The sequence below is a fragment of the Miniopterus natalensis genome, chromosome 1 (assembly GCF_054644295.1).
Source record: "Miniopterus natalensis isolate mMinNat1 chromosome 1, mMinNat1.hap1, whole genome shotgun sequence".
NCBI classification, from domain to species: Eukaryota; Metazoa; Chordata; class Mammalia; order Chiroptera; family Miniopteridae; genus Miniopterus; species Miniopterus natalensis.
This window is the reverse complement of record NC_142081.1, coordinates 177,628,826-177,649,273: the sequence shown is the minus strand read 5'-3', so window position 1 is coordinate 177,649,273 and position 20,448 is coordinate 177,628,826. Positions and strand designations below refer to the sequence as shown.

At 42.6% G+C, this 20,448-nt stretch overlaps 2 protein-coding genes across 5 annotated transcripts in view; one reads left to right on the top strand and one right to left on the bottom strand.

Moving 5' to 3' along the window:
• ATP8A1 (ATPase phospholipid transporting 8A1) overlaps positions 1 to 12,546 on the bottom strand; it is a 195,275-nt gene extending 182,729 nt beyond the window's left edge. For both annotated transcript variants that reach the window (XM_087827644.1, XM_087827641.1), the window contains exon 1: positions 12,409 to 12,546. In XM_087827644.1, the coding sequence (XP_087683770.1) occupies positions 12,409 to 12,457 (49 nt within the window). In that variant the 5' untranslated portion in view covers positions 12,458 to 12,546. The remainder of the gene's footprint in view (positions 1 to 12,408) is intronic.
• Positions 12,547 to 13,211: 665 nt separating this feature from the next.
• The window catches only part of GRXCR1 (glutaredoxin and cysteine rich domain containing 1), a 197,063-nt gene continuing 189,826 nt past the window's right edge, over positions 13,212 to 20,448 (top strand). For all 3 annotated transcript variants that reach the window (XR_015714418.1, XR_015714419.1, XR_015714420.1), the window contains exons 1-2: positions 13,212 to 13,379; positions 14,226 to 14,297. The gene's annotated coding sequence lies outside the window, so the exon portion shown is untranslated. The remainder of the gene's footprint in view (positions 13,380 to 14,225; positions 14,298 to 20,448) is intronic.

Sequence of the window (20,448 nt, the reverse complement as noted above, 5' to 3'; positions counted from 1 at the left end):
AGCAGCATTTGCTGAGCACCGACTCGATAGCTTCCCTTCATCTCTCACTCCGCAGAGCACCCAGCGTGGAGCACCCAGCGTGGAGCACCTCAAGGGCCAGAAGAACCGGCGACGACACGGAAGACTGTGCTCACCTCTGTCTACGGGGGGACAAGTCCTGTTTTTAGAATTCTTTACACAGTTCCTAGGAGACTAAAATCCACAGCAACGGGGAACGGGCGAGGCGCTCAATGCTTACTGAAGCTCTAAAGACTGTCTGGAGAAAACAGAGGGCGGGAATCCTGATTTTAGGGTAAACGCAAGTCTTTCTAAAAAACCACGCACAAAAGAAATGTACACAACGAATGTATTTTGGCACCTGGGAAGAACTTCACGCTCTTTTCTACAATGCGAGGAGGTTTCAGTCCTTCGGCGTTTTCTCTCTTAGTAAATGGTGCCACCATTTTGGGGTCAGGGCCCAAAACTTCAGTCAATTTCAACTCTTTCCCTTTCATGCCCCAGATCCTCATCGACACATCTGTTAGAAACGTATTCGCACTATGTCCTGAGTCTGACCACTTCTCAGCACCGACGCTGAGCTGTCCGGCCGTTACCACCTCTCCCTGTTTCAAGCCCTATCCCGGAGATGAAATCAGAACCTCTGGGGGTGGGACCCCAGGATCGGTGTGTTTAAAGCTCCCCGGGGCCTCCAGTGCGCAGCCAGGCCTCGTCTACTCTCTACCCAACAGGCATGTGATTTACTGGTAGGTATCAGTACCACTTTGCCACAGGAAAACAGGAGTCTCAGAGAGGTTATGTGACTTGCTCAACGCCACAGAGCTTGGAAGAGCCAGGAGTCAGGCCTCACTCCAGGCCCCCTGGGAGCCCCGAGTGCCTAGCTGGAGATGCTGAGGAGTGGGGACGGCACTAAGTGAGCCACAGCCTCACCTTCTGTCTTCCTGCGGGGCCACCACGTCAAACAGACTGGAACCTAACAGACTGAAAACACCCAGTATGAACAATAAAGACGGTGACTCTAGTTTGCATCGTAGGAGTTTAAGAGAAAAAAGGATCATTCCGGCTGAACAAATGGGAAAATGTTTGACATAAAGAAACTATCAATTTAGACTGAAGACCTTCGTGTTCAGACTTCCTTAAAACGAAAACAAAATGAAAACCACAAGGAAAAATTCCGCAGGGAATGTCACTTAAGATCAAGGGACCTTCAACTTGGCACCTGGGGAAATTAAGAGCTTTTTTTCTCCTTTGCTAAGTGTAATCACCTGGAAGCCAACAAAAGGCCAACTTGTGTTAAGGATGCTACCACTGAACTTAAAACAAAAAGACAGGACTAAGTAGCCATGGGGGAGGGGGGGAGTGTGTAAATTAAGCTGAGTCAGAACTTTCCCTCTATAAATCTTTTAAAACACATTTCTATCTATAGAGTACAAGTCACGTTATCACCTAAGAGAGCAAAGTCTAAATGCAGAAGCAATAATGATAAAAGAGAACTGTACAGTGAGGGAGTCGTGCAGCAGGTGAACACAGTGCACTCCACCTAGGGCACCGCGGAGCTTCCCTCTCAGCCCCATCTCCCCCGAAGCCGGACACCCAGCTGGCCGGCCCCCGCCCTGGCGCCGGCCCCCATCCATGCGGCCACGGAGAACCACCCTGGTTAAGAGTCCCCCAAACGACTTCACCTCAGCAGCGAGGGAAGGCGGGTAAACTGGGACTTGAGGTAAATTTTCAGTTTCAGTTTCTACACATTAACCTGTAAAAGGCTGCTGAGCACCATGGTGGGATAAATCAATAATTGTAAACTAAAGAAAAGAAACCTCTTGAAAATAAAGTTGCTACAGCTGTTTCAGAGACTTTTACCAAGTTGCTAAAGGTCTTTCTCCCAGGTGCAAATGACTACCCAGCTAGACTACAAATACAGGACGAATAAGGGGATTGATTACTACAATAGACTGAAAATAAGTAGGTCAGCAAAATCTAGTAATGACACTGAGAAAGGCCCGCAGGGGAGATATCATCCCAGCTAAAAATAAACTAAATGTGTGTACCCTTCTTTTGATTGTACTGAATTGAATGTTTAATTCAGAATTTTCAAGAAAGTCTTCAAAACCTAATAACTGAGTATCGTCATATGAATTTTACAACTTCTGAGAAGGGAAAGTAAATAAGTGGGTAATATGCAGAAAATTTTACCAAAAATATCTATATGCTCTTGGGTTTTTTGGCTGGAACCTACAAGGCTTTATATACAACCCATTCCTCCTCTCTGCAAGCAAGTAAATGCAAGGATCTATGCCAGGTTTTGTTGGTTTTTTTAAAAATATGCTTTTTTAATTTATTTTTTTTAGAGAGAGAGGAAGGGAGAGGGAGAGACAGGAACACCCATAAAAGAGAAACATCATTGATCCACTGCCTCCTGCACACCCCCTCCTGGGGATGGAGCCCACAACCTGGGCATTTACCTTTTTTTTTTTTTTTTCAATATATCTCTATTGATTTCAGAGAGAGGAAAGGTGAGGGAGAGAGAGATAGAAACATCAATGATGAGAGAGTCATTGACCGGCTGCCTCCTGCACGACCCCAACCGGGGATCGGGCCGGCAACCCCGGCATGTGCCCTGACCGGGAACCGAACCTCGATCTCCTGGATCCTAGGTTGGTGCTCAACCGCTGAGCCACACCCGGCTGGGCCTGGGAATGTACCTTGACTGGGAATGGAATTGGTGTCCTCCTGGTGCATGGGTGGGTGCTCAACCGACTGGGCCGCACCAGCAGGCTGCCCCAGGGCTTTTTTGTTTTTTTAACATGCTGTACATTAGATTACCTGGGAGGTAAGACATCAATGCTTGGTCCATATGCCCAGTGACAGGCCTGATGATTCCACTGGTCTGGGCGTCAGTACTGTCTGAAGCTCCCTATCTGACCCACTGTTCGGCCCGGGTTAAGGCCACTGAGGCACAAACATGGCTATAAAACAATCCACAAGCCTCCCACTGCCCCGTCCACATCAGACACACTTTGTGTTAAAGATGGTGGACAGGGTCATTTTTCCTCATGTCATTTCTCTCACCGCGACTTACAACTGTGAAAATAAAGTTACAAAAGTTGAGTAAGTCCACCTGAGGGCATTTATCGCAACTATTCTGACACTGATGGTGGATTCAACCCAACTTAAGCTTAAGGTTATAGAGCAGCACATCAAATCTGGGTAAAACACATACACAGAGATCAGTTTCAGTTCTTTGGTCAGAGACAGAACATGAGTTAAAAAAAAAAAAAAGTACAGTGAGACTGGAAGGAGACTGGAAAGGGTCAACTCGTCACGGCCACTAGGATGACAACACAGTGGCAGAGCAAGAGAGCCAGAAAAAATGGTCACGGACAACAGGTGCACTCAGAGCCAAAGATCTCCAACATGGGGCAACAAGTTTGTCCAGATGAGCTGGCCAAGACCCACAGTGGGGAAAGCACATGGAATGATATTCAGAAGTCCTGGCAGGCCTGGCTTGGCATCAGAACCACTCACCAGTGCAGAGCACTCTCGTCTAAGCGAGGGTCAGGGACCAGAGTCTCCTCTCCCAGAGCAAGGCAGGGCCCCCAGGCCTGGAGCTCTATGCGCTGCTGTGACAGGCACTCGGGGTCAAATGATGACAGGGTGGTTCATTACACATCCTTAGAGTGCTAAGTCAGAGCTCCGTACATGTCTCCTACCTCTAAGGTTTTCAGGATTGGGGCAGGGCTAAATCTCCATGGGGTGAGGAAAAGATGGGCTGCAGACTCCAGAAGGAGATTTCTCTCACATCAAGTTGGCTTCACTTTAGGACTAGAGTTAGCCACAGGGACCTAAGCCAGTTACAGAAGCCCGACTATTCTTCACTGGTGTCAGAACAATCCATCTCTCTGATTCGGCCTGGCATAGCACTGCCTGTTTACTTCACCATGAAAGCAAATCTTGTATGCTAAACAAGTCTGGCCCACTGAAATGGTTTCTTGGTTCGAAGCCTAGGTTGGCTTCTGTCTTCTTAGTGACAACGGTCTATGCTTAAACTGTCACCTGACTAACTCGATCCCGTTAAGTGCAGCCCCAGATGGCTCAAGATCAGTCATCTTCAAACTTGGCTCACACAAAATAATGAACAGAGGCTCGGTTTAAAACAGACGCTTCCCTTTGCCCAATTAGCTGTGTAAATGACCCCTGAAGCCAAGTTCTAGAGCCCCCTTAGATCAACAAAGTGATGGCAACATTGTATACAAAAGCATACTACTCAAAGCTACTATGTACACACATTTCATGTTAACATAATGAAAACTATTTAATAGAAGGTAGGGCAGATGGTTTTTGCTTATCAAATCTATTTAAAAAGGGAATTGTTTTGGTTAAACGGGAACAAAACAACAGGCTTCAAGAGATGCCATGATACACTTACATAAAACCTCTAAATTGCCGCCAGGCCCATGTCGAAGTAGTTTTCTCTAAGCACTGTAATAATGTGTGAGGTTTTACGAGGACATTTGTGACTGCCTTCTGGTGTAAGGAAAGGGAGTTGAAGGCTTAAATTTCTATTTAAGAGAGCATACCCATAGATGTATTTTTAATAAGAAATGATTTCCATTATAAAATTTTAGGTTCTGAAAAACCCTAGTAAATCCTAACACATATGGCAGCCACATGTGGCAACTGAGCACATGAAATGGGACTAGTCCATACTGAGATGTACTGTAAATGTAAAATGCACAGCATATTTAGAAAAATTAGCACAGGAAATGAATGCAAACTATGTCATTATTAATTTTTATAGAAATAACAGGATGAAATAGTTTTTTGGATGTATTAAGTTAATATTATTAAAATTAACTTCAGCTGCCTGTTTTTATTTTTTAAATGTGGCTATTAGAATATTTAAACTATATATGTGTCTAGTATTTGTAGCTCACATTTTCTCTTAGTGCTGATCAAAGATATGTATGTCAGTTTGATCTAATTAGATTCCATGAAACCATTAGTTAATTCCCAGCTGGTCTAAATTCTGACTTCTACCCCTAGAAAAAGCATTAAGAAGAGTAGTATTGTGTATATTATGTAAGGGCTACTATGTGATACCTTAAAAGTAGTAAGCTAGAACCAGAGTCCACACTATTTCAGCAGATAAAAATGAACTAATCTTACAAAAACAACAACAGTACAACCAAAATATACCTGGTCAAGTCTGACTAACTGGAACGTTGTTTACAAATACTTTGCCTTATGATGTATGATATAATTTTTAAACATACAGTGATAAAAATTAACTGAAAAACTATTTAAAATGAAAGAATTCGGACTGATGGTCAGTTTCAAAATCAATAGCTTCCACCTTACATGTACAAATAGTCACAAACAAGAAGACATAATTTTCGAAAGGATCACATTCACAGTATGTTCATAAAATGTAAATCATCTAGGAACAAATCATAAAGTGGGCAGGCTTTAGTTGTAAGAAACCTCTCCCCAGCACATGAAATAGGAATAAACAGAGAGAGAAATTAAGCTTAAATGACACAACATATGAGAAGTGCCAATTCTCTTAGTATAAATGTATATATTGAATGCAATCCTAGTAAACAGCCAACACATTTTTTAACATGACTCACCGGTTCAAGTGAAAAGATAAACAAAAATAGCTAGGAAAAAAATTGGAGAAAAGAGCAATTAGAGTAGGACCACTATGTAGATATTTTTAATTAACTGCAATAAAGGAATTTGATATGAGAGGCAAAAAGAGACAGACAAAAACTGGGGGATTTCTCTAGAGGGAGAGGGAGAGAAGAAGAGGGAAAACAAGAGGCTAATTCTAGAAATGATGAATTATGTATGTAAATTTAGTATATAAAAGAAGTGCCCAAATCAACAGTGGAAGAATGGATTATTAAATATATGGTTATCATGTCAAGTGGATAATAATTTGAGAAAAAGTAAAATTAGATCCCTACCTCACATCTCAACAACAAAATAAATCCCACAGAAATTACACATTAACTGTTTAAAATGAAACCTGAAAGTACTAGGAGAAAAAATAAGTAAAAAATTATCATTATCTTGAAATGAGAAATATAACATTAAAGCAAAAATTTTAAGGAAAAAAAATAACAGATAATACTTCATAAAAATTAATTCCCATACATGAGAAAACACTATAAAAAGTTAAAAGATAAACTATAAACAGTGAAAAAAATATCTTTAACATGTGAGCTCTTAAAATTCAACACAAGAAAACTTCATAAGGGAACTTGAATAAACAATTCCGAAAAGAAATCACTAACGTTACCAAAGTGTATCCAACTTAATAACCGAAGCAATGTAAATGTGAACATTCCATTTTTGAACGGTACACTGTATATTCATACAGCAGTGAACAGGTCACAGAAAAATCACTCCCTGCAGTGCTCAGCTTCCAGCAGGCGAATATCAAGTAGGTCTGATTACAAGGGGTCTAGGGGTCATTTCTTCTCTAGGCCATAAGGTTCATTCACTCAGTCAACAGCTGAGCTCCTACTACGTGCCAGATAATGTCCTCCATGAGACCAACAACACATCCCTAAAGAAAACATTAGGGAGCTTACTATCGAGAGGACAAGAGCACTGAGAGGTGTGGGCTCCAGTGAGGAGTGTAGAATGAAACTGTTGCCTGAAAAATAATAATGAAACATGCAAATAGAAACTCAAGCAGCAAACTTTTCACTAACTTCAAAAGTAATTTGATTTATGCAAACTTTCCTATGGCTATAAGGTAGGCACAGGATCCAGTTCTCTGTTTTTGAAAGGAAATATGAAAAAAAATGATGTACTACAGATCAGAAAGCCTACAAGAATTGAGTTCTCTCACATTTAATATCTTGAAAATTACACTAAGCAAAATGACATGTATTGGGGATTCTCAAATATTGATTACATAAGGTATCACTACACTCACACACCCTCTCTCTCTCACAGGGCCATGCCAGTCATAAATCTTTAACTCATTTCCAAGTTTCCTTTGCGATCTCCCTTCATTCACCACACCTTTCTGTCCTACCACCCAATTAGCTGGCACACAGCAGGAACATAATACATGACTGTCAAAGAAACAGAGAGTCTTGGTGATTTTTTTACCTAATAAAACGGCCTCCTAAATTTTTTCCTTTAACAATCCTTTTTTTTAAAAAAAAAATATGTCTTTATTGATTTCAGAGAGGAAGGGAGAGGGAGAGAGAGAGATAGGGAGAGAGAAATAGAGACATCAATGATGAGAGAGTCATTGATCGGCTGCCTCCTGCACGCCCCCTGCTGGGGATCGAGCCCGAAACCCTGGCTTGTGCCCTGACTGGGAATCGAACCCTGATCTCCTGGATCATAGGTTGACGCTCAACCACTGAACCACACTGGTTGGACTCCTTTAACAATTCTTACAGAAATTACTTTAATGCACCTTTTAAAAAAAAAAATCTCTTAAGTAAATGAAAAATAGTCTTCTACATAATTACAAACATTTTAAAGTTGCTATTTATATAGACCAGTTTAGGAAAGCAATTCCTAAAACAACCCCTAAATTTATCACTTAGCAAATGAATGTTTTATATTTTCGTATTATAACATACATTGGAAGAAAATGCAAATCATTGGACAGGTCCATGTTTCTGGTGCATTTCCTTAGTTTTGAACAATTTAATGCTTACTATTCTGTAAATTAGAAGCTCTTAAACACTTCTTTGATCCCATCCAAAGCCTTTAACAGTCTGAGTACCTGACAGCGACTGTGCCTGTTAGTTTCCTAACCCATTAACCAGTCTCCCCTTTTTCTCTAGAAATAAAACACTGAGTTATGTGCCCAGCTAGAAAACCATTTTCCGGCTTCCTTTGCATATGGGAGCCAATGCAAAATAAGCACTTAGTCTTTGTGTGGTACTTCCTCGGTGAAACCCTTTGGTCTCTCCCCCTTCCAATTTTTTTCATACCTGGAACTCCCACACAGCGATCATGTTATGAGGTCAGGAAGTTACACACTCTGGAGGGTAAAGCAGAAAGCCATGTGAGACGACGTCTCTTATGACTATGTAGTGGGCACACCTGACCCGGACTGCTTACTCCACGTTACTTTCACAGGAGTGAAAAACACTATTTTGTGTAAGCCACTATTATTTCAGTTCCTGTTTCAAGCATTCCTAATGCTGTATGCAGAGACCCATTTGATTTAGTTGGGGTACAAATGAAGATCTAAAATTCTTAGCCTTCTGCTTTATCTAGTTTTGCTTTCTGGCCAACTTATCTACTATAAGGGTTTCAACTGTTATCTCTGAACTCAAGATTCCCTTTGGTTTTTCCCTACATATGACCTCCAAATTTCTAAGTATCTTCAAAATATGTCCATTTGGATGTCTCACAATTACTTTAAAATTTGAATTTATCTCTCTTATTTATTGACGCTCCTCCTTAATTCCTTATCTTTAAACAGGCTTTCTAGATTTTCTCAATCAGTTTTAAGACTGTAAAGCAGACTTCCTTAAAAAAAAAAAAAAATACTGCATAGAATATTCACGAGCCAGCCCAGGAAACTGAAGTTTTATTGAGACACTCAGGAGCTTGCTTGAGAATCTCCTATTACTTTAATCCATTTGTCTCCTGTCCTACAGTCACTACATCTCTCCGTCCTATGAAGTGACCTTTGGTAGCTCATTTCCTACTTTGCTCCCCCTTACAGTTCCTTTAACATACCTGACTCTGTTGCACCGAGGCCTTTCCTCTGGCTGTTCCTTCTGCCTGAAACACCCTTCCCCCCCCCATCCCCTCCAGGTTAACTCCTCCCCCTCCTCCGACCTTTCAATGAAGGCTAGCCTAACCAACCTGCTTAAAACTGCATCGGTCCACCAACCTGAAGCATCTTACCTGCTCTTTATTTTTTCCATAGCACTTCCCACACAACAAGTTCTATAATTTGCTAATTTACTGTGTCTCCTTTGTCTCTCACCTCACTAGAATGTAAGCGCCTCCAGGGCTGGGCTTTTTGTACTCTGCTCACCGGAACAGTACTGGTTAAGAGTTCAATAGATACCTGTTGAATGGGTTAATTATTTATTTCTCCCTTCCCATCCTCACTCTTCCACCCAATACTAATCCTGGACTTCATCATTTTTAGACTTTTTTTTTTTAAACAATAGAGTCTGTCTATATTATCATTTCCTCCAAACCATCTAACATACATCCAGACTTAATCTTTCTAAAAACACTTCTTTGGGGATGCCACTCCCCTATAATGATTTGGCTCCTAACTTGCCCTGTTAGAGATACACATTGGTGTCATGTTTGAATGAGAAATTGGATTAGACAAGCTTTAAGATCCTCTTCAAATGGTCGATTCTATATCCAAATGACTTATCTTGGCATCGAAAATGCTCTGTAATCGAGCAGGGCCTCACCTATTCCAATTTTCATCCTACTCCTTCCAAGTTTCCCTCTGTTCCTGGCCAACTTCCTTGAGAATCCTCAAATAAGCCATGTTCACTTGCACCATTTTTCCAGTGGGTTACTCTCTACTTTCCATACCTCCTGACTATTAAAAATGATGGCAATATCCTTTCGAACCTTGCTACTCAAATTGTGACCTGTAGGCCGGCATCAGCATTACCCATGAGCTTGTCAGAAATGCAGCAACTCCAGCCCCACCGCAGACCCTCGATTTAGAAGCTTCATTTAACCAAATCTCAGGTGATTCGTGTGCACCTTCAAGTCTGAGAAGCACTGGGTGAGAGCTCATCTCAAGTCACTCCTCAATGAAGTGCTTTCTCAGGAAGCCTCATGCTCTTATGTCCACCTTCCCCAGGACCTACATCACCCATAGCAAGCACAATGTTCAATTAATAACATCCCCTCATGGACTATTCTTTCCTTATTTCATCTAAGTCTTTCCCCAATTTGGCTGTAAATAAGTTGCACACAGGAGAGTCATGCGTCTGGCCAATCTGGAAGCAGGGAACAGAAACCCATTCAGGTTACTTCAAGGAAAAAAGAACTTATCTATCCTAGTGCTGCTTGGGAACTGAGGGTAGAAAACTCAGGGAGGGAGGGAGGGAGGGAGGTGCTCCAGGATCCCCCACTGCCCTCTCAGCATCCCTGTCTCTGTCCCATTCTCTCCAGCCAGTGCATTCTCTCTCCTACCTTTCTGTTCACACACAGTTTCTATTTCTTCATATCAGCAGCATTCACATGATCTACCACAGCCATCCTCTGTCTCCTCTCCCAGCCTGCTCACCTCTGTCCCTTTCTGTTTCAGTTTTCACTCTGAGTCTCTAAGCGTAGCTCATCCCATGGGAGATAATCGTCACAGAGAATCTTTTTGAGCTAAACCACAAGGTTACAAGTGTCTGAGCCACCTATGGATTGTCTGCCCTTGGGTCAGGAGCCTACCCTGGCCCAATCGGCTGAGGCCAAGGGGGCTGCAGTAGAGAACAAGATCCTTTAGGCAGTGGGAGCCTCAAAGGAGAATATTCTTGAGGAAAGAAAAGTGTGGGCAGAGCAGGCAATGAGCCACATCGCCAGCCCACAGAGTCATTATTTATGTCGTCCTCACCACAGTCCAGGGAAAAACACTGTGCACATAATAAATGGAAACCAACCAATATGGGAAACCAACCAATAAGGGTCATTCACCAAGTGCCACTATGCCCCTGACTGGATGCACAGGGAATATAAAGATTGACTACGAAGCAGTCAGTCCTTGTTTGCCCAGAGCTCTTAATCCAAATGTGTTGCTGCACTAGCTACCTGACCTTATGCAAGTACCTGAACCGCCTGGGCCACAGTCTCCTCAACTATCAGAATCACCTTCACCAACCACCGGGAGTGTTGTAAGGTCCTATAAGGTAATCTTTGTGAAAATGCTTTGCAAAACACATATGTGAAAAAAACCAACACTGTAACCTTTCAACAGCAATAAAATCCACAGGCTCTGCATTGTTTTCTGGTCTTCTCTCTCCTCATTTCCCACAATATATGATGCATCAATTATTATTTGAAACAACAATCCCAACTGTTACCAGTATATTTTCATTACCTGTATGGCTCACTCAAATTGGTGATTAGGAAAATTTATTCACTTCACTCAGAAGTATATAAAAAAAAGAATGGCTACATTTTTACTATGCACATTTTTATAACACTATCCTCTGTTCCACTGTGCATCTAACACTGTAACATCCTATATGTTTTTTCATTATATTACAAACAACAGTAAGTATGTACTCAATTCCTATGTAGGACACAGGTCAGCTCTGACTCTTGTGTGGCTTTCTCCATAGAGCAGTTTCATTTCACATTTCCCAAGCAGTATAACCAGAAAATCATAGATATTAGAGTCCAGGGTCCCCGTTTTTAACATGGGGACTCTGAGGAGGAAAAATAATACAATGGCCTGTCTCAAACGCCTGAATCTTAACTTATTTTTTTCTAAAACCACTTTACCACCTGCCTCACACTAAAGGGTGGGGTGTCGGTAAGGGTAGGAATCAGTGATGATGGCAAGACAGACTAGTTCTAAAAAACATGCTATTTCACCCTGTGCAATCTTGTCTTTGCCATGGGCAAATCCAAGGGATATTTACGGAGTGGCTGCCACATGCTAGGCACGATGCTGCAGGCTCCTTAGGCAAGATGGAGAGTGTCCTGGCCCTCCAAAAGCTCACTTGCCCTTGGGCATCTGTTGCTCATTGCTCACAAGTGTATCCATTCAACAGCTGGCCCTGGGTGGAGCAAAGAAAACACCATCCACCTTGCTAAAGAGTCAGTTCAGCTAGCCAAAGTGCGGCTTCGGGCAAAAGGAAAAACAAAAAAATGAAACCTCAGACGGGAGCCGGGTGAGACGCTGCTGCAGGAGGCAGAATTGCAGAGACCTTACCAACAGAGCCCGCTGGGCACCCAACCCCAATGAAGGCTCCTCGGGCTCCGAGAGGCGAGGGGCCGTACAGCAAAGGATCCCGCAGCCTGGGAAAGGCAAACCTGCTTCTCCGGGAGCCTTGATGGGTGGGGTGCAAAAAGGTGGGCGGCGGGCTGGGAATCTGTTCACTGGGGTGGGGAAGCCGAGGGAAGACGCGGAGGTTTGTGAGCTACTGGGGAGGGAGGTGTGTTGGGCAAGAGCGCTCGGTGACAGCCACCAAACGCTTCTCGCGGTGTAAGGCAAGCCTTTGGACTCCGGAGCTGGGAAGGGGTCTGCAAGCGCATCGCAGGCTCGGCGGGAAGAAGGGTCCACCAGGGGCGACAGCCTGGGGAAGAGGTGGGACAGGCATCTCTCCCCCCACGCGCGCGCACGCGCACACACACGCGCGCGCGCACGACCCCAGGCTGGCCCACAGCCGCCCCCCGCTCCGCGCGCTCCGCGCCCGGTCCCACGCTGCGGCGGCTACTCACCCTCCGCGCGGGAGCGGATCTCCGACACGGTCCTCCGCATGGTGGGCATCGCGGCGACCCCGGCAGGTGGGTCCTCAGCCCAGTCTCTGCACCTGTCACAGCGCCGCCCAGCCTGCGGACCTGGCCGTGCCGCGCCGAGGGCTCAGCAGCCGCGCGGGGCTCCGCCGCCCACCCCGGGGCAGCGTAGCCGCGGGACGCGGCCCCCGCGAGCCGGCAGCAGGAGGAAGAGGCGACGCGGGCGGCGGCGTCCGCAGCGCGGGGCGAGCTCTGCCTGCAGACGCGGAGGGGCGGCCGGGCGAGGGGCGGAGCCGGGGCGCCCGCGCCGGGGAGGGGTCGCCGGGGCGCGCGCTCATTCGCTCGGGCCGCGGCGCGGCGGGCGAGGCGAGCGCGCAGCCGAGAGACCCTGGAGCGCCTCCTCCGCCCGCCCCTTTCGGACCGTACCATCCGCGCGGGGGGAGCCTCGTCAGCCACCCACCTCCTGCTGCCCAGGTTGTCGCTCCGCCCCCGGCTCCGGCTCGCCCTGTCCTTCCGCAACGCGCGTCTCACTCTCTCCGGTCTCGGCCCGCGGAGAGGGGGTGCTCTGGCGCCCACATCCTTGAATAGCCCCCCCTGGGCCCTCTGGCTTTTAAAAGCAATGGAGTGGCCCGTGGTCTGGAAAGTGGGCTTGGGTCTGAGTGGGCTGGCGAGGGCCGCGAGGGCTGGGACGCCGAGGGCTGGGCGCCAGCGCCTGCAGTGGAGAGGGACCGGGGGGGTCCCCGCCGGGGGTTCCAGCCTCCCCGCGCCCGCAGGCGCCCTCTCGGCCTGAGCCGCACCTGCTGCCTCGCCTGGCCCGCAAGCAACAGGCTCCGGGGCCGGGACCGCGCGCCGCTCTCGTGCCCGTGGCGCGTGTGCGCGTCTGGGGCTGGCCGCCTGGTGCGCGCTCCGCAGCCGGACCAAGCTCTGGAGCGCAATAAAGTCAACTGCTGGGCCAGGTGGTTAAAAAGGACTTGTTTGTTGGGCGTTTTGGCCTTTAGTGAAACCTGCAGGAAGTTAGGTGTAGTAGTTTGAACTGATAAGAGGAGAGGGGTCCTGGTATAAAATCCATAAACACAGTAAATTTTAATGTGTCCCGTATCCTAGAGACAGACCATCGTAACCTCGTTACTTTTTATTTTGTATACAAGATATCAAAAGAAGTACGGTATTTTTATTTTATTGCTGGTTTCATCTGTAAGTTAGAATGTATGGAGTTCTATAGATTCTGGTGAACTGCTGAAATGGCAAGAAATGAATACACTGAATTAGAAGCAGCCCCCCTCACCTTGTTACGCTCCCTCCAGCGCTGGATGGAAGAGGGCCGCATAGGGAGGCCTTTTATATGAACTGCTTTCAGGTCCTGAAGGGAGAAATCCCGAGAGGTTTGACCAGAGAGATAAGTGATTATTCTCAAGCCTCAATTAAAAAAAAAAAAAAAAAAAAAAGGATAAAACCTCTTAATACCAGCTTATCTCCATTCGTGGTATTTCCTCTGCCTCCTGCAGGTAGCATTTGCTCATCGGAGCCCTGCCCTCCATTAATACTGAGTCAGGCAGTCGATGCATATTTGTGAAAAATCCATTCTACTTGGCTTTGATACGGAGGCTGGGATTAGAATAAAGACAACGACGACAGCAAAAATGCATTTCTGGTGTTGAGGAAACATCACAGGGTAGAGCAGGACTCGAGATAAATGTGTTTGGGTCGGTGGTGGTCATGATTTACAAGTATGTTCTAAAAGTAAGAAATGAGCACACAGCTCTTCTAGGACTGTCATCACGGGCCGTCTTTATTCCTTCCAGACCCAGGACCTCCCTGTAAAAAGCAGGCTTCCTTTGGCTGGATGAACACGAGTCTGAAACAAAATTTAAAGGGTAAGTACAACAAGAAATAGTAAAAAATCAGCTTTAAAAGTCACTGCATAGAAACCAGAGAAAATGCAGTACTTTTATGATGAATATTTTGCATGTAATTTACTGAAAGCCACAGCCAGTTTTTATTCAAAATCAGTGCACAGTGGCATGACATTTGATTTATGAGCAATCGCCCTTGTAATTCCTGTTGAGCCTTCAAATGCAGTTCAGTTCCGCCTGTTTGCAAATAATAATTGTTTGAAGGGAGTTCCAGAGATTATTCCTGTTTTCTATGGAGGAATCCTTTTTATATATGCCTTGTATGTGTGTGTGTGTGTGTGTGTGTGTGTGACATGGACAACCCGTCAGCAAAGGTGACAATATGCGCCATTCATACAGAGAAAAACATTGCACGATGCAGTCTACAACTTACTGTGTATCTTTTCCCAGATTCTTCTATCACCTTATCGGTCATGTAACAGTGTCCCAACTAACTCATTTCTGAAAAACCACTCGTTCCTGATTGCTAGAAATCACATGCATTTTTTACTGGTTCAGAAACCTCATTGAAGTTGAGTGTGGCACTGATGTGTTTCTGTTTGACTTCAAAGTCCTCTCAGATCTCCTCTTCCATTGTTATAAGAAGCACAGTGTGCCAGCCCCTGGCAGGGAACTCCAGTTCCAGCAACATGACCTTGTCATAGAATCTGTAGAGCAATTCAGATGCCAGCAAGATCATTAAAAAGGTTTGGGTCCTGTGACTCCACTGCTGAGGGACTTAGAAGGAAGAGCGTTATTCAACAACAGCTCCAAGGACCAGGTTTTATCACCCTCTACAAAATATACGCGGAATGCATAACGTGCCAGGCGCTGAGCCAGAGTGCCCGGTGACAGAGACACTTAATGCACATGTGAAAGCGAACCAGCCATGTAACTAGGTGGCTGATGCTTAACGCCAAACGGACGAGCAGCAGCAGTTACAGGTATTGAGAGAAGGGGAGAGCCCAAGAACTGGGTGACCAACCTGGTTAAGGGGTTAAAATTGTAACAATGAACCATCAGTGGTTCCGGATAGGAATACTTGGCACATACTTAGTATTCAATAATTGTTTAACAAATATTTAAGGTAAATGGAATAATAAAAAAAAAAAAAAGCATATATATTTGTGGGGGACAGAGACAAATTTGACTGCAACAAAGGTTCTCATTGGCCATCTGTACACTTTACATGGATGAATTATATGTTATGTGAATTGTATCTTAAAAAAAATTGTCTCCAGAGGTGTCAGGCACAAAATCATCAAGTCCAGAAAGTGAAAAGGAGATGTCAGGGGACATTCCTGTCTTGCTGGATTTTCACTTACTGATTATTAGATGCTGCCTGAGTTGGTGGTTGTTTGGGGCCACCAAGGATTAAGAATTGATCCCTTTTAGTAGGAACTCATAGTCAAGTAGGTGAGAGAGGCATGCTGGCTAATTTACTAACTTATAATACAGACAGAAGTCCTTTGGGAACTTGTGGCCTGAAGGTGTAGAGATGCGTCTGAGAACCCTGCTTCTGACTGAGACCGAGGCATGGAAAGCTGATACCACATTACTATAAAATACAGATGCCGAACACTGCTGGCCACTATACCTTACATTCTTTTTCAGAAACACAAAATAATTAGCTAAATTAATCTTAAATTTTAGATCATTACATCTTTTAGTTTAAAATTGAGGTGAAGCTGTAACATAAAATTCCATCAAATCACAAAGCTACCTGGCGACAGTGAGAAAAGATACTTATTACCTTTGGTGCATAGTTGGTGTTATATTAATTCGATGGATTAGTATATGGATAAGGTGTATTATTGGACTTGTAAAGCCCTTTTCTCAGGATTTCCCTCCCTGATTGCTCCCTTTCTGTCACTATTCCTTGCATGTGTTCCCCTCTAAGACACCAGCAAGTTCTTTAGATTCTGTTTCCAAAACATACCTTAAATCTCTTCATCTCCACCTCTACCCCTCTTATACAAGCCACCTTCACTCTCCACCTGCAATAGCCTCCTAACTGATCTCCATGCTTTTATTTTTGTCACCCATTCATCTTACAGTAGCCATAGTTATTATTTTAAAGCACAGATCAGTTTATGTCATTTCTTAGGACTCTTCAGTGGCTTCCCATAGGACTTAGAATGAAACTCAAACTCTTCATGGTCTTGTCCCTGACTTCCTCTCAGACTCATCTCTTTTAGCCCCTCATTTGGTCGTGGGCTCAGATTATTCCAGCCCACCTGAGCTAATATTGCCCCACTTCCCCAATGCCAGCCACCACCAGATTGCTTTATTCTGTTTTTCTCACACTACTTATCTCTGTCTGAAGTTTTCTTGTTTGTTTACCTGTTTATGATTAATAGGTTGTGCTATATTTGTCTTATTACAATTTGTCTATCTTTAAGAACAGTGTCTGTTACATAGCACAAGATCAATAAATATTTGTTGAATGAATGAACTGAAAATGTATATACTGTAATTGATCTGGTTCCCTAAGGTTGGACACTGGAAATAAGTAGAAAATAGGTAGCGTTCTATTTGAAGAGATAATAAGTTTGCACCCTTCATAAGCATATATACAGGAATGTGTTACTTTGCCAGAATTACTTATGTAAAATAATTTAGAGCTTATATGCTATAAAGTACTTGAGGTCAGAAAAATCTTGTGACTACCATATTCGCTTTTGTCAAAATTAAGTGATCAAATTTTAAAAACAAACTGATTTCAACCCAGACCTCTAAACCCATTGTTATTAAATAATCCAAGCACTTATTCTTACTCATAATGATAAAATCGGTGTTTTTTCCTCATGCCTGTGATTCATTTCCCGTCAGTATATTATTGTTTTCTTTTTAAATGCCTTACCAAGGTTTTAATTCAAAGTTATAATGTCTTTAAACATTATTATCTTCATATACTGGAAATTTCCAACAACAAAAAAGTGCAATGAATTTTTCTTCACTATAATTGAAAATTCTTGGCTACTGTTTAAATAAAACTGGTTTTGAAATGTGGAATTGTATTATTTGAAAGAACTCTTAATGGAAAAAACTTTTAAATACCCTCCAGCATATTTTAAATCTCATTCAATTCATACACAATCTTTTAGGAAACATTTACTGAATATTTTATTCAAAAAGTAAATGAACATTCAAGGGAAAACAACCCTAGTGTTGGGATATCAAATTCAAATTTATTACTTAAAACTGATGATAAGGTATGATTTTTACTTCAAAGTTCTTCTTCCTACCAGAGCCAAGAAGTGAAAACTAACAGTAAGAGGTGCTGTTTCTTTTGCAAAAGAGAACAAACAGCATTCCAGTAATGCTGATCCTCTATAAAATATCGCAAAATTCTTAGTGAACTTCATGGATACATTTTAGTGTTGCATTGTTACGAATTTTGACATTTTAAAAAACAGGTTTATTGAAGTATATGATATACAATAAACTTCAGATATTTAAAGTGTAGAATTTGGTAAGTTTGGACATATGTATACCCCTATGAAGCAATCCCTGCATTCAAGATAAGTATATCCATCGCTTCCAAATGTTTCTTCTTTCCCTTGGAGTGGTTGTTATGTGTAACTGTGGTTGGTTTTCTGACATGCACTCAATACAATTCATTGAGTGCCCACTATATTCTAGATATTGAGCTGGGTATTGGAGATTGAGTGGTCAGCTAAAACAGCTTCCCATATAATGCTTATGACCTTAATCAGATAATTATGTAAGTAAATACATATAAAATCATAACTGTATATTATACTCTAAAGGAAAGATAGTGAACATCTGTGTATATTGATGGTACTTCAAAGTATTTCCGGGCTTTCACATTTATATCTGGAACTCTTCAAAGTAGCTTATGTGTGTCTTTGTAATATATCTGAAAATGTACATTAACATTTTGTTTCTAGTTGGTGTTATGGCTTTTATCTTGGAAAGAGAGTAATGTTTGTTGTATGGAAAGGATAAGCAGTGAAGACAAGACATTTTATCATAAATTATTTCCTTGGGGTTGACCAGAAAGCCAGTACTATAAATGAAAAGAAATTTCCAAGTAAATCTCACTTTTTTTCTTGCTATATCATATTAAGTGCTTTTTCAGGGAGGAAAGGTGACAATAATGAGGTTAAAAGTATTGAAAGTTTAAAAAAACCTGAATTTTTATTAAAAATTGAGGATAGTAAATGAGATAAATAAATATTATTATGAAATACAATTTTGTAATCCCCTGACTTTGAATTTATATAGGAGGCCAGACTTAAGCAAGATGGTTTCCTGATTAGTAGAAATAAGCTTACAGCTTTCAAATATGAAATACTTGCCTGTTGTGTTCGGTCCTCTTGGATGATATATCTTCTGCTCAGGTTCATAATTCACTGCAGCATTCAGCAGATTTATTGGAAATTATTTTTCCTCCGACTCCCAGAATACTCAGAAACAACATATTCTACAAAGAGGGATCATTTATCACTGCAGATTCTTTCCAACTTTGAACTCGGAAGAAATCTATGAAATGGAGAAAGAGAATCAATACTTAATCCAGGGTTACATTTTAGTATTTGCCCCAAAGAAAAGAAGCCAGGGAGAAAGCACTGTAAAGAAAACATGTAAAGGAAGGAAACTGACTACAGATTCAAGGTTTGTGGAGCTGGAGACATTGAAGGTAAGAACACAGTGACCGGAGGCCAAGTATGAGAGTAGAGGCTTGGACCCTTTGTATAGATCGGCTTGCTTATACCAGACTTCAAGTGTCAGCTTCTCTTCCCTGCCCGCATTGTTTTTTGGTCTATTTTCTATATGGTGTGAATTCTTAAAAACTGACCTCAGCCTACTGAACAGGGGACCTCCCTTCTCCTGTTCTGGATCCATGCTTTTCTGACTCCAGCTTGCCTCCTCTGCTTTCAGAAGCCATGTACCCTCTAACTGAAGCAGCTATAATCTATTGGCTGCATAGACCCTCACAGTTTCCAATGCCCATTGGTTTAACCTCATGCCTAGTTCTGGCCCCTGTTGGCTTCTGACTTGTTACTGATCTTAAATGACAGTATAGGGGCAAAGGGATATATGTAGGTTGGGAAATACTGAGAAATACATTTGAATAAGTTACATAGGAACCGAATTAAGGAGGACCGTGCCAATCAGCAGAGGTGATGGAGTGAATGCACAAAGTGAGAGGGAGTCACAGAATAAATTGTGTTTTAAGAAGATTCTGTGGTGGTAACAGGATGAGGAACATGGATTGGAAATAAAGAGACCAAGTTGGAGATGATAAAGATCTGTTCAATTAACAGAGGAGATGGTGATTAAGAAAAAATTAAGCTTGAATGTAATATGAGATAAGTTTTAGTAATATTTATGGGACTCTGGAGTAAACAGAGCAATAGTCTATCTGGGGGAAAAACCCAATAATCTCTGTGTAATTATAGATATAGATATAGATATGGTTATATTTAAACTTTTTAGATGTTGGGTCCATTTCTTATTGAACTGGAAATTCTGACATTCAGAGAGGGGAGATTTACCTTTGTTACTTCCTTTGGAAAATGCTAAATTTATGCTATATTTGAGCATATACTTAATTATTGAAAGTTTTATTTATCTTTTCATGATGTTAGGGCTTTTAGTAGTCCGAAAATATGCATGATTAATTTAAAAACCTCATTGGTATGAAGAACTGGAGACAGAAGACCTGGTTTACGTCTCAATCCTGGCCCTTTCTGGTGCCTTGATCTTGAGAATGTCTTTGAAACCTTTGTGAAACTCGTATTAGCTTAGTGGGTTAACATGTAGGCTCTGAAATCAAACAGCTAGAGTTAGGTCCAAGTTTTGCCACTTACCAGTGGTATCACTTTGGCCAAGTGACCTTACTTCTCTGTTCCTCAGTTTCCTCATCTGTAAAATGGGGATTAATTATAATGCCTATTTTATAGGAATGTTGTGAGAAGTACATGAGAATTTACCACAGTGGACTATATAAATTTTAGCTATTATTATTTATTGCAGTCAGCCTGTGTTTATACTCTGTGAGTAACATAAATTTAAATGATTTTAGGTACTAGAGGCACTTTCCTCAATAATTCTTTTCTTTATATACAGTTGAGTAACACCAATTTACTTTATCATTTATATG